Here is a 23,100-nt window from a genome sequence, read left to right on the forward strand (position 1 = left end):
AAATGGGCCAGGCATGGTGTCTAATGCCTGTAATCCCAGCACTTTGGGAGGCTGAGGTGGGTGTATCACTTGAGGTCAGGAGTTTGAGACTACCCGACCAACCTTGTGAAACCCAGTCTCTACCAAAAATACAAAATTAGCTGGGTGTGGTGGCGCATGCCTGTAATTCCAGCTACTCAGGAGGCTGAGGCAGGAGAATTGCTTGAACCCAGGAGGCAGAGGTTGTGGTGAGCCAAGATGTGCTATTGCGCTCCAGCCTGGGCAAGGGAGCAAAACTCCATCTCAAAAAAAAAAACATGACTAATAGCATCCTCACTGTTTTTCTAAGATCCATGAGCTCTGCCTACTCAAAATAGGTTTCCCGAAGTTTCTTTTTCTTTTCTTTCTTTCTTTCTTTTTTTTTTAAAAACGGGGTTTCACCATGTTGGTAAGGCTGGTCTTGAACTCCCAACCTCAGATGATCCTCCCGCCTTGGCCTCCAAAGTTCTTGGACTACAGGCGTGAGCCACCACGCCCGGCCTTTTCTTTTCCTTTTGATATGGAGTTTCGCTCTGTCACCCAGGTTGGAATGCAGTGGTGCAATCTCAACATCCACCTCCTTGGTTCAAGTGATTCACTTACCTGAGCTTCCTGAGTAGCTGGAATTACAGGCACCCGCCACCATGCCCAGATACTTTTTTGTACTTTTAGTAGAGACAGGGTTTCACCACAATTGGCCAACCTAGTCTTGAACTCCTGACCTCAAGTGATCCATGCATCTCAGCTTCCCAAAGTGCTGGGAGTACAGGCAAATGAGCCGCTGCACCCGGTCCCCCAACTGTTTATTTGGGCTGCTTAAAGATGAATCAGATACAGTGTCTGCCTTCAAGGAGCTCACAGTTTAGGGAGAGATGGTGACATAAGTACATAGTTTCAGTTATTGAGGATGAGCACAGTGGTTGCAGTGAGCTTGGGGTACTGTGCACAGTAGTGGTTGGGGAAAGAAGCCTTCCTGGTAGAGGAGCCACCTTGGCTGAGCTTTAGAGAAGTGGTGGGCATTAAGCCAGGGTGGGAAGCAGTGGGCATGGAGGATGCCCCACTTAGCTGGCAGCTTGGACGGGAAGCCGGACGGTCCACTGTTGCAGGAGTATGACTTTCCAGGCAGGCTGTGGGGCAGAAAGAGGCCAGACATGCCCTGTGGTACTGCATGAACCAGGATGAGAGCTCGGACTTTGTTCTCCTAGTAGTGTTGTCATGGAAATTCCTGTTTGTTTTTAACCTTTTATTCACAAGAAGTTACAAAAATAGTACAAAGAATTCCCTTTACCTAGCTTCCCTGAATAATGATATCCTGTATGGTCCAGAAAATTGGAATTGGTACATTACCAGGCTATAGTGCTTATTTAGTTTTCACCCTTTGTTTTGAGACGGAGTCTTGCTCTGTCACCCAGGCTAAAGTGCAGTGACACGATCTCAGCTCACTATAACCTCCGCCTCCTGGGTTTAAATAATTCTCCTGCCTCAGTCTCCCGAGTAGCTGGGATTACAGGCACATGCTGCCATGCCCAACTAATTTTTGTATTTTTGGTAGAGATGGGGTTTCACCATGTGTCTAGGCTGGTCTTGAACTCTTGACCACAAGTGATCTGCTCGCTTTGGGCTCCCGAAGTGCTGGGATTGCAGGCATGAGCCACCGTGCCTGGCCTACCCTTTTTTTTTTTTCTGAGACAGTATCTTGCTCTGTCATCCAGGCTGGAGCGCAGTGACAATTAGGGCTCACTGCAGCCTCAACCTCCTGGACTCAAGTGATCTTCTTACCTTAGCCTCTCAAGTAGCCGGAACCATAGGTATGTGCTGGCTCTGAGGAGGGAGAGCATCACTGTCTTCACTCACCTGAAGTCATTTGTTCCAGGCATGGCCCCACCTGCTGACTGCAGGCTTTGTGACCTCTCTTAGCCTCATTTTCCTCATCTCTCAAATGTGGTCTCATTGTGGCCCAGTCCTCAGGGTCATCAGTTGGGATTGGATGAAATGCAGGGGATGATAGTGATTTCGTAAACTGTCACATGTAGACTTCCAGAAGGCTTCCCCACCCTGACACCAGTAAACCAACTCCTATTCATCCCTTGAAGCTCAATTTAAATGTTGCCCCCTTTGAGGAGCTTCCACTTTCTTTGTGCCTCCTCCCAGCCTGTGTTTACTACAGAAGTCTGGTTTGGGATGGAGCTATTGGAATATCTGTCCATGTCTCTGACTAGATTGTGAGGTCTGGCCAGGAAGCAGGAAGCCCAACTTTCTCATCTGCGTGTAGTGGACATATATCAAATGTCAGATTGAATGTCCAGCATGGGGATTCTGAGGTACTAATAGCCACCATTTATTAAGTGCCTGCTGTGTCCTAGGCCCTGAAATGAGCACCTCCTATGTGTTAATCCTGGCCAAGAGCACCCTGTGTCCCCGCTGTGTTGCAGAGCAGGAAACTGTAACTTAGAGAGACAGACGAGGCCGGGCGCGGTGGCTCACACCTGTAATCCCAGCACTTTGGGAGGCCGAGGCGGGTGGATCACGGGGTCAAGAGATTGAGACCATCCTGGTCAACATGGTGAAACCCCGTCTGCACTAAAAAATACAAAAAATTAGCTGGGCATGGTGGCACGTGCCTGTAATCCCAGCTACTCAGGAGGCTGAGGCAGGAGAATTGCCTGAACCCAGGAGGTGGAGGTTGCGGTGAGCCGAGATCGCGCCATTGCACTCCAGCCTGGGTAACAAGAGCAAAACTCTGTCTCAAAAAAAAAAAAAAAAAAGAGAGAGACAGAGGAACGTGTGGAGGGTCATTCAGCCAGTCAGCTGGGGGATCAGAGAGGTGAATAAATGGCCAGGCTGTGTGAGAAGCATTCGCACCATCAGGAGCAGCGAACGTTTATTCCCTGGCACAGGCTTCAGGCCTTGTGGACTTTACTGCTCAGAGTGGCTATGGCAATATTGGTAACTTTTTTTTTTGGAGACAGAGTCTTACTCTGTCACCCAGGCTGGAGTGCAGTAGCACAATCTCGGCTCACTGCACCCTTCGCCTCCCGGGTTCAAGCAATTCCTGCCTCAGCCTCCTGAGTAGCTGAGATTACAGGCACGCGCCACCATGCCTGACTAATTTTTTTTTGTATTTTTAGTAGAGGCAGGGTTTCACCATCTTAGCCAGGCTGGTCTTGAATTCCTGACCTTGTGATCCACTCGCCTCGGCCTCCCAAAGTGCTGGGATTACAGGTGTGAGCCACCGCGCCTGGCCCAGTGTTGGTAACTGTTAAGTCTTCTCAGACTCTAGGGCTGGAGGACAGATGTGGCAGTGTTTCTCTCTGACCACTGTGGATTTATGGGAGAGCCATGGGGCTGAACAGGGCCTGAGAGGGTAATGGGGCCATTTCTCCTTGTGGCATAAGCCGCTGTGGGTGCCAGCAGAGATTCGGGTGAAGTGAATCATCAGAGGCTCCGGGCAGCAGAGTTTTGTAAGACCCCCATGCTATACTTGAGGTTGGCAGGGCTGTGAGGAGGCTGGTCCAGTCATCTGGGATAGACAGCCACCGCAGGTGGTGGTAGGCGGTGTGGGATTGTGACCCAGGTCAACATGGGAGGGTTTGGTGGCCACTGGCCATGGCTGTGTGCTATGGTGCTGGCAGTCAGGTGCATAGGGGCCTTCTCCCCTCCCGCCACTTCCCCAGTTTGTGCGGGACTGTGCTGTGTGGTAACTGGGTGCATCCTCACCTCCCCTGTGAGATCAGTGCTCTTCCAGGTCAGGGACTGACCACTGCCCCCACCCGTGGCTCCCCAGCTCCCAGTAAACATTGGACAAATGAGTGTCCCATGGGTTCAGTTAATGAGATCAGGAGAGACTAGGTGCAGGGGTTAGGCTCTGCAGGGTGGTGGGATTTCACTCAAGGGTGGAGCGGAGCCTGCTGCATTGGTGGAAGGAACCATGAGAGCGAAGGCCAGGAGGCAGGAAGACCACCAGCAGCCTGTTGGAGCCTGGGCCTGGAGTCTGGTATGGGGAAGATGAGGGCTAGTTTCACAAACAGGGGAGCCGAGGACAGAGAGACTAACCCAGAGGCCTGCTGGGCAGGGAGTGGGCAGCCAAGGGCCACAACTGCTAGCTTCCTGTACTAGGATGGGGTCACAGTAGTCATGTCCATCCCAGGGAATGCTTGCAGAGCTTTCTTTTTTTTTTTTTTGAGACGGAGTTAAGCTCTTGTTGCCCAGGCTGGAGTGCAATGGCGCGATCTCAGCTCACCGCAACCTCCGCCTCCTGGGTTCAGGCAATTCTCCTGCCTCAGCCTCCTGAGTAGCTGGGATTACAGGCATGTGCCACCATGCCCAGCTAATTTTTTGTATTTTTAGTAGAGACGGGGTTTCACCATGTTGACCAGGATGGTCTCGATCTCTTGACCTTGTGATCCACCCGCCTCAGCCTCCCAAAGTGCTGGGATTACAGGCTTGAGCCACCGCACCCAGCCTGCAGAGCTTTTTCTAAGGGGCAGAGCAGTGTTTGGTGACGCATTTTCCTGTGACTGTGGGACTGTTGATCTGTGCTGGGCACCCTGTCCATGGTGGCTCCTGAACTCTCAGCATGGCTGATGCAGCAAGAGCTGCTGTTAGCCTTACTTTCTCGGTAGGAGACAGAGGCCCAAATTCACACCATGAGTGTGAGCACTTGGCTTCACGCCCAGGCCTCTCTGGGTCCAGAGCCCTGAACCAAGGCCTTCCAAGGCCAACAGATGTGTGGTGGGCACATGTCAAGGCCTGACCAATTCAAGGGCTGCTTTATCTATTGGACTGAAAGCTCCCTCCAGGCAGCGACTATGTCAGAATCACCTCTGGCATCCCCAAAACTGGTCTAGCCCAGGCCCCTTGTGGACTAAATGGCAAGGACTGACCAGCCAGAAGATGGGCTGTGGAAAGAGGGAGGAAGCTGAGATGGCCCCCAGGTCTGGAGGCCTTCTCTGGGCCAGGCTTCCCGTTCTGCCTGAGTGCAGGTGACATGTGTGCACTGTGGCATCTGCTGCGTGGCATTCCTCCCTGCAGACATCGCCAGGGCCATCAGCTGAAAGGTCTAGCCTTACAGGGTCCTTAGAGCCCCTCTCTGCTGGTGTGGAGATGAGAAACTGTAGAAATAAAAGACACAAGACACAGATAGAGAAAGGAGAGTTTCCACCCAGGGGTCCACTGCTAACCAAAGCATGGAGTCCGGCAGTGGCCCCGAGTATCCGCACACTCTGACTTTTATTGAGTACAAAGCTGGGGGCAGGGTAGGTAGGACGTGGCATTGGTGGTCAGTGATAGGGTCAAGTACATCACGTGTTGTATAGGTAGGGGCCCAAGGCTTTCTAGTAGTCAAGATGAGGTAAGGAGCATAATGCATCAGCACTTTTCCATACTTGTCAAGAAAGAACAAAGACATTAAGATTTATATTACTTTTACTGATTATCTCTTCTAAGAAAAAAGGAACCAGGTGCAGAAGCGGAACATGAGAGTGGACATGGAATGTGACTGCTGAAGCACAGCATCACAGAGAGACAATTAAGCCCCCAGATGTCTGTGGGGCTCCCTGACAGCCATCAGGCCTACCACAAGAACTTGGAGGAATGGAGTTTTCTCCTAACTCCTCCGTCCTCTGGGGAAGGAGACCTCTCTGACATCTCCTTCTGCAGCTTGCTAAATGGTGCTGCAGCATAGGTGCTATCCAGCAGCGCCCTCCGGCAGTTCCTACACAGGCATGACAGAGGGCTTAAAGCATCTTGGGTCATTCCTTTCATAATGTCACCCCAGGTTCACACTTCCAGACCTGAGAGGCATTAGTAAAAGAACTAAGATCACCTATGAATAACTAAGATCATATATGAATAACTAAGATCACATATGAATGACTAAGATCACCTATGAATAACTACTATGGTTATATCTCTAGTTATTTTCTTCTTCATTATTTATATGGGAATAGGCTGAGGCTTCTGACTCCTGCCTCGGCACTTATGGGGTTTCCCCTCAACAATCAGCCATACACAGAGGGGCTGCCAGTGCATGTAAAAGGAAGCATGTCCTGGGGTTCAAATCCTGCCTCCGCCATATGCCAGCTCATAGACGGGGCTCCCTGAACTTGTTTCCTCCTTGGTAAAAAAAAAAAAAAAAAAAAGCCAGGCGTGGTGGTGGTGGTGTAATCCCAGCTACTCAGGAGGCTGATGCAGGAGGATCACTTGAACCCGGAAATGGAGGTTGCAGTGAGCCAAGATCACACCACTGGCCACTGCACTCCAGCCTGGATAAAAAAAAAAAAAAGCTTTTCCTGGCCGGGCGCGGTGGCTCAAGCCTGTAATCCCAGCACTTTGGGAGGCCGAGGCGGGTGGATCACGAGGTCAAGAGATTGAGACCATCCTGGTCAACATGGTGAAACCCCGTCTCTACTAAAAATACAAAAAATTAGCTGGGCATGGTGGCACATGCCTGTAATCCCAGCTACTCAAGAGGCTGAGGCAGGAGAATTGCCTGAACCCAGGAGGCGGAGGTTGCGGTGAGCTGAGATCGCGCCATTGCACTCCAGCCTGGGTAACAAGAGCAAAAAAAATAAAATAAAAAATAAGCTTTTCCTTGAACTTGAGGGTGTCCCATGCAGTATTGTAGCTCAGTACTGTGTGGGAAAGAGCAGGTGGACTCTATGCACCTTGTTCCTTGAGGGCACCACTCAGTCTCAGAGTCCAGGGGCTGTGGGTATGGAGGATAGTGCCCTCAGGGTGGTCATCGCTCTCAGGATGGTCGTCACCCTCAGGGACTCCTTTCCCAACCTGGGAAAGGGAATGAGAGTGGGAGTAAGAGCACCCAATCACAGGCCCCGTAAAGTTGGGGTGGCAGATGGCAACCCTGCTCTTGCTGACCAAGTGATGGACTGTGTTCTTTCCCCCAGAGACTGATGGAGAGACAGAAACGGAAGGCGGACATCGAGAAGGGGCTGCAGTTCATTCAGTAAGCCTGCACACGGTCTGGGCTGGGCGGGGCGGCTGGGAGGGCAGGTGTGGGGTCTCTGAGAGCCATGCCCTCCCAGCGCTACCTTTTCTTCTGCTGAGTCTTTACTGCCAAGGCTCCTGTGTGCGCTGGGTGTGGGGAGGTGGGAGGAGCCAGGACAGAACTGGCGTGGTCGGGGTGTGAACTCTACATACACACACGGTCCCTGGCCCTGGTTACCCTTTGGTCTTGTCCAGTAGATAATTCTACCCTCACCCTTCACATTTGCACTCCCTGTTAATTCTCTTGCATGGCTGCACGAGTCTTCTGATAAATCAATAGTCCCTGCTATGGAGCATTTACAATCTCAGTCTCTGTGCTGAAACCTTCACACCTGTGTCTTCTTTGAGACAGACTCTCCATGTTGCCCTAGTTGGAGTGCAGTGGTGCTCCTGACTTCCTGGGCTCAAGCAGTCCTCCTGCCTCCACCTTTCTTGTAGTTGAGGCCATAGGTGCACACCACCACACCCAGCTAATTTTTTTGTTTTTTGAGACAAAGTCTTGTTCTGTCACCCAGGCTGGAGTGCAGTGGCATTATCTTGACTCCCTGTAACCTCTGCCTCCCAGGTTCAAGCAATTCTCCTGCCTCAGCCTCTCGAGTACCTTGGGATTACAGGCATGTGCCGCCATTCCAGGCTAATTTTTGTATTTTTAGTAGAGATAGGATTTCGCCATGTTGGCCAAGCTGACTCGACCTCCCAAAGTGCTGGGATTACAGGCGTGAGCCACTGCACCAGGCCAATTAAAAAATTTTTTTTTAGAGAGAGGGTCTTGTCATGCTGCCCAGGCTGGTCTCAAACTCCTGGGCTCAGGTGATCCTCCTGCCTCAGCCTCCCAAAGTGCTGGGATTACAGACATGAGCCACTGTGCCCGGCCCATCCATCACCTATTTAATCTTCACAACAGCCCAGTAAAGTAGGTAGCCTTATTTCCATTTTGCAGCTGAGGCTCAGAGAAGTTAAGCAACTTGTTTAAAGTCACGGAGCTATTGAGGAATAGCATTCTAGCCCAGGCCTGGCTGACTCCAAAACTTACATTTTTTTGGTGTTTTTTTTGAGATGGAGTCTCGCTCTGTCGCCCAGGCTGGAGTGCAGTGGCACAATCTCGGCTCACTGCAACCTCCATCACCCAAGTTCAAGTGATTCTCCTACCTCATCCTCCTGACTAGCTAGGACTGCAGCGTGTGCCACCACGCCCAGCTAATTTTTTGTATTTTTAGTAGAGACAGGGTTTCGCCATGTTGACCAGGACGGTCTTGATCTCTTGACCTCGTGATCCACCCGCCTCAGCCTCCCAAAGTGCTGGGATTACAGGCTTGAGCCACCGCGCCTGGCAGAATATTTTGAGTAACCTTTTTTCTTATTCCTCTTGAATAGATTCTCAGAGACATATTTATCACAACACTAATGAAGAATAGGCACTGTTGCCTCTCACTTGCACAGGCCCCTTCCGAGGCCCTGGAAGGCATGCACTCTTACAATCCTGTGTTCATAATTTCGTGGTTTTTTTCTTAAATAGGGCTCCCCATAAAACTGGAATTTGCCTCTGTATACCCTTATATACTCCCCATTTTTGTTTCCACACAAACCTATAAAACACTCCTTGCCTTTTCTTTTTTTAATTTTTTTGAAACAGAGTCTCACTCTGTCACCCAGGCTAGAGTGCAATGGCATCCTCTCGGCTCACCGCAACCTCTGTCTCCCAGATTCAAGCGATTCCTGCTTCAGCCTCCCAAGTAGCTGGGATTACAGGTGTGTGCCACCACGCCCGGCTAATTTTTTTTTGTAATAGAGGCGGGGTTTCACCATGTTGGCCAGGCTGGTCTCAAACTTCTGACCTTAGGTGATCCACCAACCTCGGCCTCCCAAAGTTCTGGGATTACAGGTGTCTACGCCTGGCAAATTTTTTTTTTTTTTTTTTTTTTTGAGATGGAGTTTCGCTGTTGTTACCCAGACTGGAGTGCAATGGCGTGATCTCGGCTCACCGCAATCTCCGCCTCCTGGGTTCAGGCAATTCTCCTGCCTCAGCCTCCTGAGTAGCTGGGATTACAAGCACGCACCACCATGCCCAGCTAATTTTTTGTATTTTTAGTAGAGACGGGGTTTCACCATGTTGACCAGGATGGTCTCGATCTCTTGACCTTGTGATCCACCCACCTCGGCCTCCCAAAGTGTTGGGATTACAGGCATGAGCCACGGCACCTGGCTACTCCTTGCCTTTTCTTTTCTTTTCAATGGAGTGTCCCTGTGTTGCCCAGGCAGGTCTCAAACTGCTGGGCTCAAGCAGTTTTCCTACCCCAACCTCCCAAATAGCGGGATTGCAGGTGCGTGCAGTTGTGCCCAGAGTACCCCCTTGCCTTTTCTCACCCACGTCACCACAGACTGTATCCCTTTTCACATGCCCTTGGTATCCATGCTGCTCTCACAGAGTGAGTATTCATATTGACAACATGCTTTCCTTCCTCAGCCCATAGTGCAGTCACTTTCCTGGCTGCTTCCAGAGGGTGTCCGGTGCTGGGCCGATTTGATTAGGTGATCGGGGAGCACCTCGAGCATGGCCCCAGGTGTAGCATCCCTTCCCTGGGCTGTTGGCCAATCCCACCTTCTGCCATGGCTGGGAGTTTGCAAACCCTCCTCAGGCTCGGTCATCAGAGCTGCTGCCAGCTCATCTCTGTTCATGGGCGGCTGATCCTCTCCCATTTTGGGGAGCAAGGGTTTGATTTTGGGGAAGCATTCAAGTTTATTAGGGGCCAGTCTGCTGAACAAGGTGACTTCAACCACTGCTATCTTCTGTAAGAAGAGTTCTGTGTCCCCAGCCTCAGTCACTGAATTCTGCAGAGCTGGGTCCCCAACCCAGTTATCCCACTTCCCCTACAGAATCATTGTGAGGGTTAAGAGGCCAGGTGGTACTTGGGGTGAATGTTCGCTCTTGTCACCTCCTCCTTTCCAAAGGGGAGTTCTAAGAAGGCCCAGCAACAGGGCAGCCTCCCCGAACCCATCCGTTGGCCTCCTAAGGCTTTGTAGGAAGCACATTGGGACTTGCTGCTTTTCACATCAGTCCCACTGTTTTGGCCCCATTCCTGCTACACTATGTTGGTACATGTGTGCTTCGTGTGCTTAGCACAGCACACTCAGAGCATAAGTGAATTGGGACAGGTGGGTTGGTCCCAGCTTGCAGAGGACCTTAAGATATCTTAGGACCAGGCATGACTTATTACATGTGGAGCCAGTGCTGGAAGAGGGGAGGCTGAAGGTAGGAGGCCAGGAGGGCAGTGATGGAGTCCCCGTAGGGGCAGCAGAGGGGATGGACACTGCAGTAGTATAGCGTGGGAGCGCAGGGCTGGGGTCCAGCCATGGAGAGGCAAGTGAGAGGCGGGCTGGTGAGCCTCAGTGTCACAAATGGGGATGCCTTCCACACACACGTGCACACAGAGACCTCCTGGCGCCACGCCTCTGCCCACCTCTTGTGCACTAGCCAAGGCCGCTCTTTCCTGCCTAGGTGTTGGCGGCTGGCATTTCCAGGCAATGGAAAGATACCCCCAGCTCTGCCTCCGATGCCTTCCTGCTGCATGGCCTTGGGCAAGTCCCTGTGCCACTCTTGAGTGTCTGTTTTTTCCTTTGTGGAATGAGGGGCCAAGAGACAAAGCCCAGCTTCCCTTCCAGCCTGGCCATTGAGCCCATTGGAGAGATGAATCTCAGTTCTCCTGGCTGACACCCTCTTTCACACCTAGAATGATTTGTTGAGTCCAGCATGAGGGGCTGACAGGCTTGCTGAAGACCTAGCATTGGCTGGGGGCGTGTGTGTTATGTGGGAGTGGACAGGGGAGGGGCCTGAGGTAGACTCCCCATGCCTCAGTGTCTGTGGGCCTGTGGTCTTGGGTTAGGTTTGATGGGGCGTGGTCCTTCCCAGGGCCTATGCTAGATGTTGATTCCCTGACAACGCTCATGCTTCCTGTCTTTTCCTGCCTGCTCCTGTCCCTGCCACTCCTGCTACAGCAGCTCCTGCGCCATCCTCTCCCTCCTGGCCTTGAGCTGCTACTGGAGCCTTCCCCTGCCCTGCCTGGGCCAGAGTGTGATTTTCCTCTTCTTGTCCTTTTCTAGTCCTGGGGGCCTCCTAGACCCTAGCGTGTCTCCTCCCTCCTTCCCTCATGGAACTGAGAAAGGGCTTGGAATGCCTGCTCTTCTTTAGGAGAGGGCTGGTTTTTTCAGCAGAGGATAGCCAGCAGGGGCTGGGGCTGGGGCTGGGGCTGGGGCTGGGGCTGGGGCTAGGAGTGGGGCTGGGATTGGGGCTGGGGCTGGGAGTGGGGCCGGGAGTGGGTCTGGGGCTAGAGGTAGAGCTGGAACTGCGCTGGGCTAGGGCTGGCTTGGGGCTGGGGCTGGTTGGGTTGGGGTTGGGGCTGGGGTTGGAAGTGGGGCTGGAGCTGGGGTCAGGCTGAAGGTGGGGCTGGGGTTGGTCTCTTCTTCCTCAGCACCTGTACCTGGGAAAGCCTGGCTGTCTGGCCCCAAGGAAAATGAAGGTCCTTCCATCAGACCTGGAAGGCCTGCATGGTAGTGATTTAGGGGAAGAAAACCACTGTCTGTTCACCCTAGTCTGTAAGGTGATGGCTGAGGTCTGAGTTGGAGGAGCAGCTCTGGATCTCCATGAAGCTGGGACCACTGGGCTCACCCAGACCTCGTGTTCTCTTTTCCTGCTAGGTCGACACTACCCCTAAAGCAAGAAGAATATGAGGTGAGTGTCAGCTGCCAGGCTGAGCAAAGGCAAAGGGCAGAGATGTCCAGGGGAGAGGCTTGGGGCCGGGTGCCAGGGCTGGGGCCAGAGCTCATGAGGTCCTGAGCCTACACACCTTGCCCCCAACAGGCCTTTCTGCTCAAGCTGGTACAGAATCTGTTTGCTGAGGGCAATGATCTGTTCCGGGAGAAGGACTATAAGCAGGCCCTGGTGCAGTACATGGAAGGGCTGAATGTGGCTGACTACGCCGCCTCCGACCAGGTGGCCCTGCCCCGGGAGCTGCTGTGCAAGCTGCATGTCAATAGGGCTGCCTGCTACTTCACCATGGTGAGCCTGGCACCCTCCTTCCTTTCCTCCTCCGCTGCCCTGATCACTACATCTCCGGATGCCCAGTTGAGCCAGGCCCCTACCCCAGTGAGCCCATAAACAGGGCCAGCCTCCTTCCAGCTTCCGGTCAGAATCTCACTATCTATTCCCGGGACTCTCAATCTCAGCTGTACAACATGCTCAGCTGGAGAGCTTTTAAAAGTACGGATGCATAGGCCGGGCACAGTGGCTTATGCCTGTAATCCCAGCACTTTGGAAGGCCAAGGCGGGTGGATCACAAGGTCAGGAGATTGAAACCATCCTGGCTAACATGGTGAAACCTCATCTCTACTAAAAATACAAAAAGTTAGCCAGGCGTGGTAGCAAGCACCTGTAATCCCAGCTACCCGGGAGGTTGAGGCAGGAGAATTGCTTGAACCTGGGAGGTAGAGGTTGCAATGAATCGAGATTGCGACACTGCACTCCAGCCTGGCGACAGTGCGAGACTCCGACTTAAAAAAAAAGTATGATGCCAAATAAAAAGTTTTTTTTAAAAAAAATGATTCTGGCTTGGCGTGATGGCTCATGCCTGTAATCTAGCACTTTGGGAGGCTGAGGTGGGTGGATCACCTAAGGTTGGGAGTTCGAAACCAGCCTGACCAACATGGAGAAACGCTGTCTCTACTAAAAATACAAAATTAGTGGTGGTGCATGCCTATAATCCCAGCTACTCAGTAGGCTGAGGCAGGAGAATTGCTTGAACCTGGGAGACAGAGGTTGCAGTGAGCCAAGATGATGCCATTGCACTCCAGCCTTGGCAACAAGTGCAAAACTCCATCTCAAAAAAAAAAAAGAACCATTAAAAAAAATGATACTGATGCCCTAGCCCTACCCCAGATGAAGTAAGTTAGAATCATGGGGTGACCCTGGGCCTTGGTGGGAGTCTGACTTCTCCTGCTCCTCCCTCCTGGCCCCCCTTCCTTCTCAGAGCCTCAGCTTCCCCTCACTCTTTCTTTGCAGACTTCAGTCCCTTCCTCCTCCCCTGCCTCCTCTCCTCCTTAGAGCTGCAGCCTCCTCCTCTTCCCTGTCCTGTGCACCCACTGACTCAGGTTCATGAGATCCTGTGGGAGGCTCTGCTGCAGGCTCTCTAGAGGACCCCGTGACACCTCTGCCATCCAGTGAACTCTTTTGGATAAATGGCTCCCTTATGCCTCAGGGTTAACTCTTCATACTCTGCACACAGAGCTACCTTCATGGTCTCACTGCCTCTTAGAGGAGCCATTGTTACTCTCAGCCCATCATATTCTAAACCAAAGGCAGAGATGGAAATAGGCGTGTTTGAGTGACCAGGTTCATGGTTGTCCATCTTCAGGCCCCTCTCTGCTGTGTCCTGCCCATGCCCACTGCAGCCGCATCAGCTGGACACACAGATACCCTTGATCAGAGGCTGGACACCAGAGCACTTTCTTCTTCCTGGAGCCTCGAGCCCTGTTCCTAACCCAAGACTTCAGCTCCTCTATCTCTGCCAGGAAGGGAAACTGGTGTTCATTGCTAGGCAGGGGCAGGAGGCCTGGGGGAGGGAGGGTAAGAGGTGTTGACCAATGACCGCCTGATTCCCTCCGGCAGGGCCTGTATGAGAAGGCGCTGGAGGATAGCGAGAAGGCTCTGGGCCTGGACAGCGAGAGTATCCGGGCTCTGTTCCGCAAGGCGCGTGCTCTCAATGAACTGGGACGCCACAAGGAAGCTTACGAGTGCAGTAGCCGGTGTTCCCTCGCCCTGCCCCACGTGAGTGTGGCTCTGCAGCCACGCCAGTGCCTGCTTAGAGGCCAGGCGTCTAACCCTTCTGGCCCTCACTTGGGCCCAGCCATCACATCCTTCTGTGTCTCAGCTTCCTTCTCTGTGAAATGGAGTTGCAGATCCTGATGTTAACACTAACTCCCCTTCTCTGAGCTCTGACGGTGCCAGGCATTGCTGGGACACATTATGTGTATTAACTCACCTAATCCTGGCAATAACCCTAAGAGGTAGATGCTGTGATTATCCTGATTTTAAAGATGATGGGGACCGGCACAGTGGCTCATGCCTGTAATCTCAGCACTTTGGGAGGCTGAGGCAGGCAGATCATGAGATCAAGAGATAAAGGCCATCCTGGCCAACAGAGTGAAACCTGTTTCTACTAAAAATATAAAAATTAGCTGGATATGGTTGTGTATGCCTGTAGTCCCAGCTACTCGGAAGGCTGAGGCAGGAGAATCGCTTGAGTCCATGCGGCGGAGGTTGCAGTGAACCAAGATCACGCCATTGTACTCCAGCATGGGCAACAGAACAAGACTTCATCTTAAAAAAAAAAAAATTAGCAGTGCATGGTGGCGCACGCCTGTAGTCCCAGCTACTTGTGAGGCTGAGCCAGGAGAATTGCTTGAACATAGGAGGCGGAGGTTGCAGTGAGCTGAGATCATGCCACTGCACTTCAGCATAGGCAACAGAGCGAGACTGTCTCAACAAATAAATTAATTAGAAATAAATAAATATGAATGTATAACTAGACAGAAAACAAACAAACAAATAAATACAAGGGCCAGGTGTGGTGGCTCACTCCTATAATCCCAGCACTTTGGGAGGCCGAGGCTGGCAGATGACAGGGTCAAGGGATCGAGAACATCCTGGCCAACATGGTGAAACCCCTGCTCTACTAAAAATACAAAAATTAGCTGGGCGTGGTGGCGCATGCCTGTGGTCCCAGCTATTTGGGAGGCTGAGGCAAGAGAATCGCTTGAACCTGGGAGGCAGAGGTTGCAGTGAGCCGAGATCACCTCGCTGTACTCCAGCCTGGCAACAGAGCAAGATCCGTCTCAAAAATAAATAAATAAATAAATAAACAAACAAACAAATAAATAAAAGGGTGACTTCTATGCCAAGGTCTTGCTGCCATGGCTGTCAGGAGGTGGGGAAGAAACAATGAGAAATGATGAATAGAGAGCCTGTGAGGCAGCCCTGGACTGCTGGCAGCTGGACATATCCCCCCTCCCCATTTACTCATCCACAAAGCAAATATTTATTGAGGGCCTCTGTGCGATGCAGATGTGTGCCCTGCAGGGTCTCACAGCCCACTGGAGACAAATGAAAGCAGCTGGGGTCTACACCTGGCCCCACCCGTGGCCTCCCAGCCTGAGTGTGAAGAAGCACTTCCCATCTCTGCACATGACTTCCACATCTATGAGATGCCCTTCCTACTTTATCCCTGAAATAATGGATGTAAAGGAAGGTGGGGAAAGGTTAATGGCACCCAGGAAGGGTGGAGAGGAGAGGATTGGTCAGAATTCTTGAAGGCTCCCTGGGGGAGGCGGGGCTTGAGTAGGGCAGAAAGAGGCAAGGAGAATTTCGGTGGGCAGATCAGAGGACAGGCAGTGTGCATAGTGGTCAAGGCCATTGGTGTTGGAGAGCTAGCCTGGGTTTGGGTTCTAATCTTGGGTCTGCCACCTATTAGCTATGTGACCATGAGCCTTGGTTTGCACCCCTGTAAAATGGGGTGACAACTGGGTATCCTAGGGCTGTGCCAAGGATAGAATCCAAAAATTTTACAGGGCAGTTAGCACAATGGCCAGACACAGTAAATGTTCAGAACACATTTATGTCGTTACTACTTACTATTCTTGTTTCCCTAATTCTGTTTGGTTTATAATTAAGAAAGTTTCTTGGCCTGCACAGTGGCTCATGCCTGTAATCCCAGCACTGTGGGAGGCCAAGGTGGGAGGATCACTTGAGCTCAGGAGTTTGCAACCAGCCTGAGCAACATAGCAAGACCCTGTTTCTAGAAAAAAATAGGTCGGCTGATGGCACGTACCTGAGAGCCTGGTTACTCAGGAGGCTGAGGTGGGAGAATCGCTTGAGCCCAGGAAGTGAAGGTTGCAGTGAGCTGTGATTGTGCGATTGCACTTCAGCCTGGGTTTGACAAAGCAAGAGCTTGTCTATATATATATATATATATATATATATAAAGAACAAAAACGTTTCTTTATGATCATAGTCCCCTGAACCATATCATATTTTGCAGTGTCCACAGCAGATCACACCCAGGTCTTGCTGGTACTTACTCATGAGGAGGACAGAGGAGCTTTCATCCCCACCACAGGGGATAGACAGGAGCCGGGACCCAGTTAGGGTTAGTAAATGGCCAGACAAAAGTAACAACTGAGGGCTCCTGGCTCTGCTTTAGGAAACTCTCTTTTCCCAATCTTTGTTGGGGAAATACTGACCAAGCTCCTGCTCCATGCTGGGCACTGGGGACCAGAGATGACTCAGACCCAGGCCCTGGCCTCCAGGAGCTTGTCAGTGAGGTAGGAGGTAGACACGTGCACTGGTGTCACAGTGTCTTCCTTGCCCCTTTGTGCCTGGACCCCAGTTGGTAGCCTAGCCACCTGTTTCTTTGTTCACTGACTGATCTCCCCTCCAGATTGGAATCTCCATGGGGCCTGGGCCCATCTGCCCTGTTCACTGGGGTATCCTTTGCTCTCACTCATGCTTGGCATGTAATGCATGTTCTGTAATACAGCCTTGAAAGGGAAGGAAGGATGGTTGCTGTTTTTTCCTTCCTTCCTTGATTGACTGAGAGAATCTCCCTCTATTGTCCAGGCTACAGTGCAGTGGTACAATCTTGGCTCTTTGCAACCTCCATCTCCTGGGTTCAAGCAATTTTCCTGCCTCAGCCTCCTGAGTAGCTGGGACTATAGGCATGAACCACCATACCTGGCTAGTTTTGTATTTTTAGTAGAGTCGGGGTTTCACCATATTGGCCATGCTGGTCTTGAACTGGTGGCCTCATGATCCACCTGCCTTGGCCTCCCGAAGTGCTGGAATTACAGGCATGAGCCACTGCACCTGGCCGGATGGTTGCTGCTTAGTGGTCACTAACTGCGTCCAGGCACTGTTCAAAGCTTTCCACGCCCTGGCTCCTTTGGGCCTTAGAACCCTGTGCCTGATCTGTGAGTCCTCACTTGCTGGGGTTGCAGGATGTTGTTTGGTGATAGAAGCAAGTTGTAGAACTGTAGGTATAATGTGACCCCATTCCTGTTAAAAAAAAAAAGAAAGAAAGAGATAATCCCCACAAAACAAAACTAAGCAGGTTTTTTTTGTTGTTGTTTTTTTGTTTTTTGTTTTTTTGACAGGCTCTTGTTCTTTCACCCAGGCTGGAGTGCAGTGGCACAATCTCAGCTCACTGCAACCACTACTTCCTGAGTTCAAGCTATTCTCCTGCCTCAGCCTCCCAAGTAGCTGGGACTGTAGGCATGTGCCACCATGCCTGGCTAATTTTTGTATTTTTAGTAGAGACGGGGTTTCACCATGTTGGCCAGACTGGTCTTGAACTCCTGACCTCAGGTGATCTGCCCACCTTGGCCTCCCAAAGTGCTGGGCTTACAGGCGTGAGCCACCGCGCCCTACCAGAACTAAGCATTCTTTATAGGTCTACGTGCATGCATGCATTCCTAGAAAAGAGCCCTAAAGAAACACATCAGCCCAACAGAGTGTGATTCCCCACCCTGAAGAAGCCTAGAGTGAGGGGGAGACCCAGGAAGCACTTGCTCTCCCTGTAACGTTCCTCCATTCTACAGTGACACTGTCGCTTGCTGAATTTTAGAAATAAGAAGATAATATTAAAATAAAAACAGGTGAGCCAGGTGCAGTAGCTCACGCCTGTAATCCCAGCACTTTGGGAGGCCGAGGTGGGCTGATCATGAGGTCAGGAGATCGAGACCATCCTGGCTCTGGTGAAACCCCATCTCTACTAAAAAACAAAAAAAATTAGCTGGGCATGGTGGCGCCTCCGGAGACTGAGACAGGGGAATTGCTTGAATCCGGGAGATGGAGGTTGCAGTAAGCCAAGATTGTGCCGCTGCACTCCAGCCTGGCAAAAAGAGCAAGACTCCGTTTCAAAAATTAAATAAATAAATAAAATAAAATAAAAACAGGCAAGGAGCAGTGGCTCACACCTGTAATCCCAGCACTTCAAGAGGCCAAGGTGGGTGGACCACGAGGTCAAGAGATCAAGACAATCCTGGCCAAGATGGTAAAACCCATCTCTACCAAAAATACAAAAATTAGCCAGGCGTGGTGGCTGGTGCCTGTAATCTGAGCTACTCAAGATTCTCAAGCAGGAGAATCGCTTGAATCCAGGAAGTGGAGGTCGCAGTGGGCTAAGATCACACCTCTGCACTCTAGCCTGGGCGACAGAGTGAGACTCCCTCTCATTAAATAAATAACAAAATGGTTCCTTTCCCCCCACCCCCAAATAAAAGGAAGAACATAAGCATGTGGTGATGATCCTGGTGACCATGACCTCCCCCTGGCAGGGCTGCACAGGTGTCCAGGAGCACAGCTTTATGAGCCCAGGCAGACTGACCCACCGCTCTGTGTCTCATCCCCTGCAGGATGAAAGCGTGACTCAGCTTGGTCAGGAGCTGGCCCAGAAACTGGGGCTGCGAGTTCGAAAGGCATATAAGAGGCCCCAGGTAGGTGACTCAGGACCCTGGGAGGGTCAGTATGGATGTGAGGAGGTCTGAAGGGAGGGACCAGGCACTGTGGGGAAGGTGGGTGAGGGTGGCCAGGGCTGGGTTAGGCCAGATGGGAGTGACAGCAGGTGACCTTCCCTTTCTGTTGGCTGAAAGCCCTGGAACCTTTTGAAAGGAGAGAGCAGCTGTCACTTTTAGTTCACCTGAGACTCCAGCTGTTGAAAACCATTCCCTCCCCTGTGCTGGCTGATTTGAATCACCTGGAGGTGGCCTGCGTTTACACTGGCTTCCTTCAGCATTATGTTCTCAAATAACCCCCATATGGTGCAAATTTGAAGTGTCGGTATCTGTTTGGCTGGTTCAGGTCCACGTAGATTCATTTGGCACCTGCCAAGGGCCAGGAAGCTGCACGTAGGAAAGCTTGTGACTCTAGAGTCTCTGCTGTGACCTTGAGCAAGTTAATTCATCTCTCTCCACCTTGGTTTCCTCATCCAGAAGATGAAGATAGTTTATGCCCACCCCAGAGGGCTCATGGGAGGATTAAAAAGAGAGAATGGTGGCACAAAAGTAGTCATGAAAGAAAAAAAAGAGAGAGAATGGATGGGCCGGGTGCGATGGCTCACCCCTGTAAATCCCAGCACTTTGGGAGGCTGAGGTGGGTGGATCACCTGAGGTCGGGAGTTTGAGACCAGCCTGACCAACATGGAAAAACCCCGCCTCTACTAAAAATAGAAAAATTAGCTGGGCATGGTGGTGCATGCCTGTAATCCCAGCTACTCAGGAGGCTCAGGCAGGAGAATTGCTTGAACTCAAGAGGTGAAGTTTATGGTGAGCAGAGATCGAACCATTGCACTTTAGCCTGGGCGACAAGTGAAACTCCATCTCAAAAAAAAAAAAAGACAATAAAGAATAGGCTGAGCACAGTGGCTCATGCCTGTAATCCTAACATTTTGAGAGGTTAAGGCTGCCAGGTTGCTTCAGCCCAGGAGTTCGAGACCAGCCTGGACAACATGGCGAAACCCATCTCTACAAAAAAAAAAATACAAAAGTTAGCCTGATGTGGTGGTGTGTGCCTGTAGTCCCAGCTAGTTGGGAGGCTCAGGTGGGAGGATCACATGAACCTCAGAGGTCAAGGCTGCAGTGAGCTGAGATTGCACCCCCTGCACTCTAGCCTGAGGGACAAAGTGAGACCCTGTCTCAGAAACATTTTTTAGATTAATAAATATATAAAAGAATGTTTGAGGGGAACTGCGGCTTGAGTGCAGACATGGCCAAGTCCAAGAACCACACCACACACAACCAGTCCCGAAAATGGCACAGAAATGGTATCAAGAAACCCCGATCACAAAGATACGAGTCTGTTAAGGGGGTGGACCCCAAGTTCCTGAGGAACATGCGCTTTGCCAAGAAGCACAACAAGAAGGGCCTAAAGAAGATGCAGGCCAACAATGCCAAGGCCATGAGTGCACGTGCCGAGGCCATCAAGGCCCTCGTAAAGCCCAAGGAGGTTAAGCCCAAGATCCCAAAGGGTGTCAGCCGCAAGCTCGATCGACTTGCCTACATTGCCCACCCCAAGCTTGGGAAGCGTGCTCGCGCACGCATTGCCAAGGGGCTCAGGCTCTGCCAGCCAAAGGTCAAGGTCAAGGCCAAGGCCAAGGATCAAACCAAGGCCCAGGCTTCAGCTCCAGTTTCAGTTCCAGCTCAGGCTCTCAAAGGTGCCCAGGCCCCTACAAAGGCTTCAGAATAGATATCTTTGTCTGGCAGAGGACAGAAGGACTGGTGTGACTCCCCTGGGGCTGCCATCTGCATGGGGCTGGGGTCCTCCTGTGCTATTTGTACAAATAAACCTGAGGCAGGAAAAAAAAAAAAAAAATGTTTGAGATGGCAGCTAGAACGATGCCTGACACACAGTAGAGGTGTGCAGGGAGGTCCTCTGCCCAGGTCAAGGGTAGAGGAAGAAAACCCCAGAATCTGACCCAGAGAGACAGAGCAGGTGATTCCTGGCAGGCCTGGGGACAGGGACTCTTGGGGGCATTGCAGGGCCCAGCTGACTGTGTCAGGGTCTCTCTGCTGTCCCAGCTAAGGGGACCTTCAGCATCTTTTCAGAATCTTTACCTCTGCCTACCTCTCTTCACTCTGGCAGGAATTGGAAACCTTTTCTCTGCTCAGTAATGGCACTGCAGCTGGCGCGGCAGATCAGGTAGGATGGGGCTGAACCAACCTGTCTTGTTTCATGTGTCGTGAGAGGTTTGGATTCACTCTTTCTGGGTATAAATGACCTCAGGCATCGGGTCCAGGAGCCTCCACCTCCCCAGGAGCTACCTCCTATGACCACAGGGGCAGGATGTGGGGACAGGCCATGGCTCCTGTTGGCAGAAGTGGTCATTGCAGGGGAGCCATTGGGGGCAACCTCACTCATGGACCCCAGCCAGCACAAGCTCTGGACAGCCTGATCCCATGCACCTTCTTTCTTTCTCCCACCCCACATTTCCTGCTGTGTCGCCTTTTTTCTCACCAGCCTTTCTGCAGGTTCAGGCCCCTGGGCCTCAAATGTCTTCCTCTTTCCCACCCTGCCTTTCTCTGTCTCTTTGTGTTTCAAAGCCCAGCTCAAGGGCATGTCCCTGCTAAGATCCTTCCTGTTCTCCCTGGCCCAGTGACTCTGCTGAAGAGGGGCAGCTGAGACTGAGGACTCTGACAAGGAAGAGCCCAAGTGTGCCCTGCAGCCTTGGGCAGGTCCTTCAGCATCTGCATTCTGCAATGGGGGTGTTCCGTCCCTCAACGGGAACAAGGGAGGAAAGTGCTTGATAGCCCGGGACAGGTGACCCAGCAGGAAATGCAGAGGCAGTAACTGCTGAGAGCTGCTGTGCTGTCCTGAGTTAGGGACTCCTCCCAAAGGCCAAGACTTGTGAACCCTAGTCAGGCCTGGCTCATTCTGGAGGTTGGGCAGGGCCCGGCACACGACTCAGACCTCTGCCCCCCACTCACCACACAGGAGCTGCTCAGGTAGACTTTGAGGCTTTCTGGAAAGTGAGGGATGGGCTATAAAAACACTGATGGAGCTGGAGGTCCTGCCACCTTGTAAAGGGAAACTGAGGCACAGAGTGAAGAGGGGACGTGGCCAGCATCACAGCGAGGCAGCAGCAGGCTTCCCTGCCCCAGAGCTTTGCAACACTTTCTTTCATTCATTCCACAAGGAGGCCCACAAAACGCTCTTGGCCCTGGGCCTGACTGAGATAGCTGCGTCCTTGCCCTCAGGGACCTTCCAGCCTGCAAAAGAGGCAGGCGATGATCTGCCTTTATAGCGCTCATGGTTTATAACCAGAAATTATAGGCTGGGCATGGTGCCTAATGCCTGTAATCCCAGCACTTTGGGAGGCTGAGGCAGGCAGATCACGAGGTCAAGAGATCAAGACCATCTTGGCTAACTTGGTGAAACCCGGTCTACTAAAAATATAAAAATTAGCTAGGCATGGTGGCACACACCTGTAGTCCTAGCTACTTGGGAGGCTAAGGCACAAGAATCGCTTGAACCCAAGAGGTGGAGGTTGCAGTGAGCCGAGATCATACCACTGATCTCCAGCTTGGCGACAGAGTGAGACTCTGTCTCAAGAGGTGCAGGTGAGGGTGTTCAGGACAGGGAAGAATGTGCCATGGCCTGGAAGTCGGAGCGTAGGAGCTGGTGAACGAAACACCAGCTCTCCCAGGCCAACTTCCTGATAGCTGGGACTCAGAAACTTATGCCATGCATCTAATAAACACAGGCTAGGCATGGTGGCTCATGCCTGTAATCCCAGCACATTGTGAGGCCAAGGCAAGCAGATCATTTGAAGTCAGGAGTTTGAGAGCAGCCTGGCCAACATGGTGAAACCCTATCTCTACTAAAAATACAAAAATTAGCTGGGTGTGATGGCATTTGCATGTAATCCCAGCTACTCGGGAGCCCAAGACTGGAGAATCGCTTGAACGTGGCAAGTGGAAATTGTAGTGAACTGAGATCAAGCTGCTGCACTCCAGCCTGGGCAACAGAGCAAGACTTGGTCTCAAAAAAAAAAAAAGCCACACACACATACTGGAAACACTTACAAAGCAGTTCCTGTGTGCCAGGCCCCGTACTAAGCTTTTCACACAAAGCAAGTCATTTCTTCCTGATAGCCTTCCCCAGCAGTGAGTGAAGCAGGCCCAAAGTGGATGAGGAACTTGGCCCAAGCTGCAGAGCCTGCTTAGGCCCAGCTTCCCTCCAGTGGGAAGGCAGTGGGATCCCACCTGGGCTACATCCCCTTCTCCGCTTCCTGGGTGGCCTGAAGCTATCATGGGAGAGGAGAGTCTGGGGACTTAGGGAGGGGGCACTTTTGTCTTTGAGCTGCAGGCAATCCATGGTACTGCGTGGGGGGCTTGGTAAGACCCTTGCCACCCTCACCAGGGTGAGGACCCTGCCCCATGGTGGGTGGAAGCCAAGGCTCACAGGTTGCCTCCTTTCCCTTCACCACCCCTCCCTAAAGGGGCAGCTGTCGGGCTCCTCTGAGCCCATGTCCCCGCCTC

General features: G+C 51.9%; 1 protein-coding gene across 4 annotated transcripts in view; it reads left to right on the forward strand.

Annotated features, from left to right (window-relative positions):
• ZC3H7B (zinc finger CCCH-type containing 7B) overlaps positions 1-23,100 on the forward strand; it is a 57,161-nt gene that overhangs the window by 12,878 nt on the left and 21,183 nt on the right. For 2 of the 4 annotated variants that reach the window (XM_054239293.2, XM_035266736.3), the window contains exons 2-7: positions 6,924-6,982; positions 11,716-11,749; positions 11,879-12,076; positions 13,682-13,840; positions 18,481-18,561; positions 20,705-20,761. In XM_054239293.2, coding sequence (XP_054095268.1) covers positions 6,930-6,982; positions 11,716-11,749; positions 11,879-12,076; positions 13,682-13,840; positions 18,481-18,561; positions 20,705-20,761 — 582 coding nt within the window. In that variant the 5' untranslated portion in view covers positions 6,924-6,929. The remainder of the gene's footprint in view (positions 1-6,923; positions 6,983-11,715; positions 11,750-11,878; positions 12,077-13,681; positions 13,841-18,480; positions 18,562-20,704; positions 20,762-23,100) is intronic. The other 2 variants (XM_054239294.2, XM_035266742.3) reach the window with 1 other exon arrangement.

Source organism: Callithrix jacchus, chromosome 1 (genome assembly GCF_049354715.1).
Source record: "Callithrix jacchus isolate 240 chromosome 1, calJac240_pri, whole genome shotgun sequence".
Classification (NCBI taxonomy): Eukaryota; Metazoa; Chordata; class Mammalia; order Primates; family Cebidae; genus Callithrix; species Callithrix jacchus.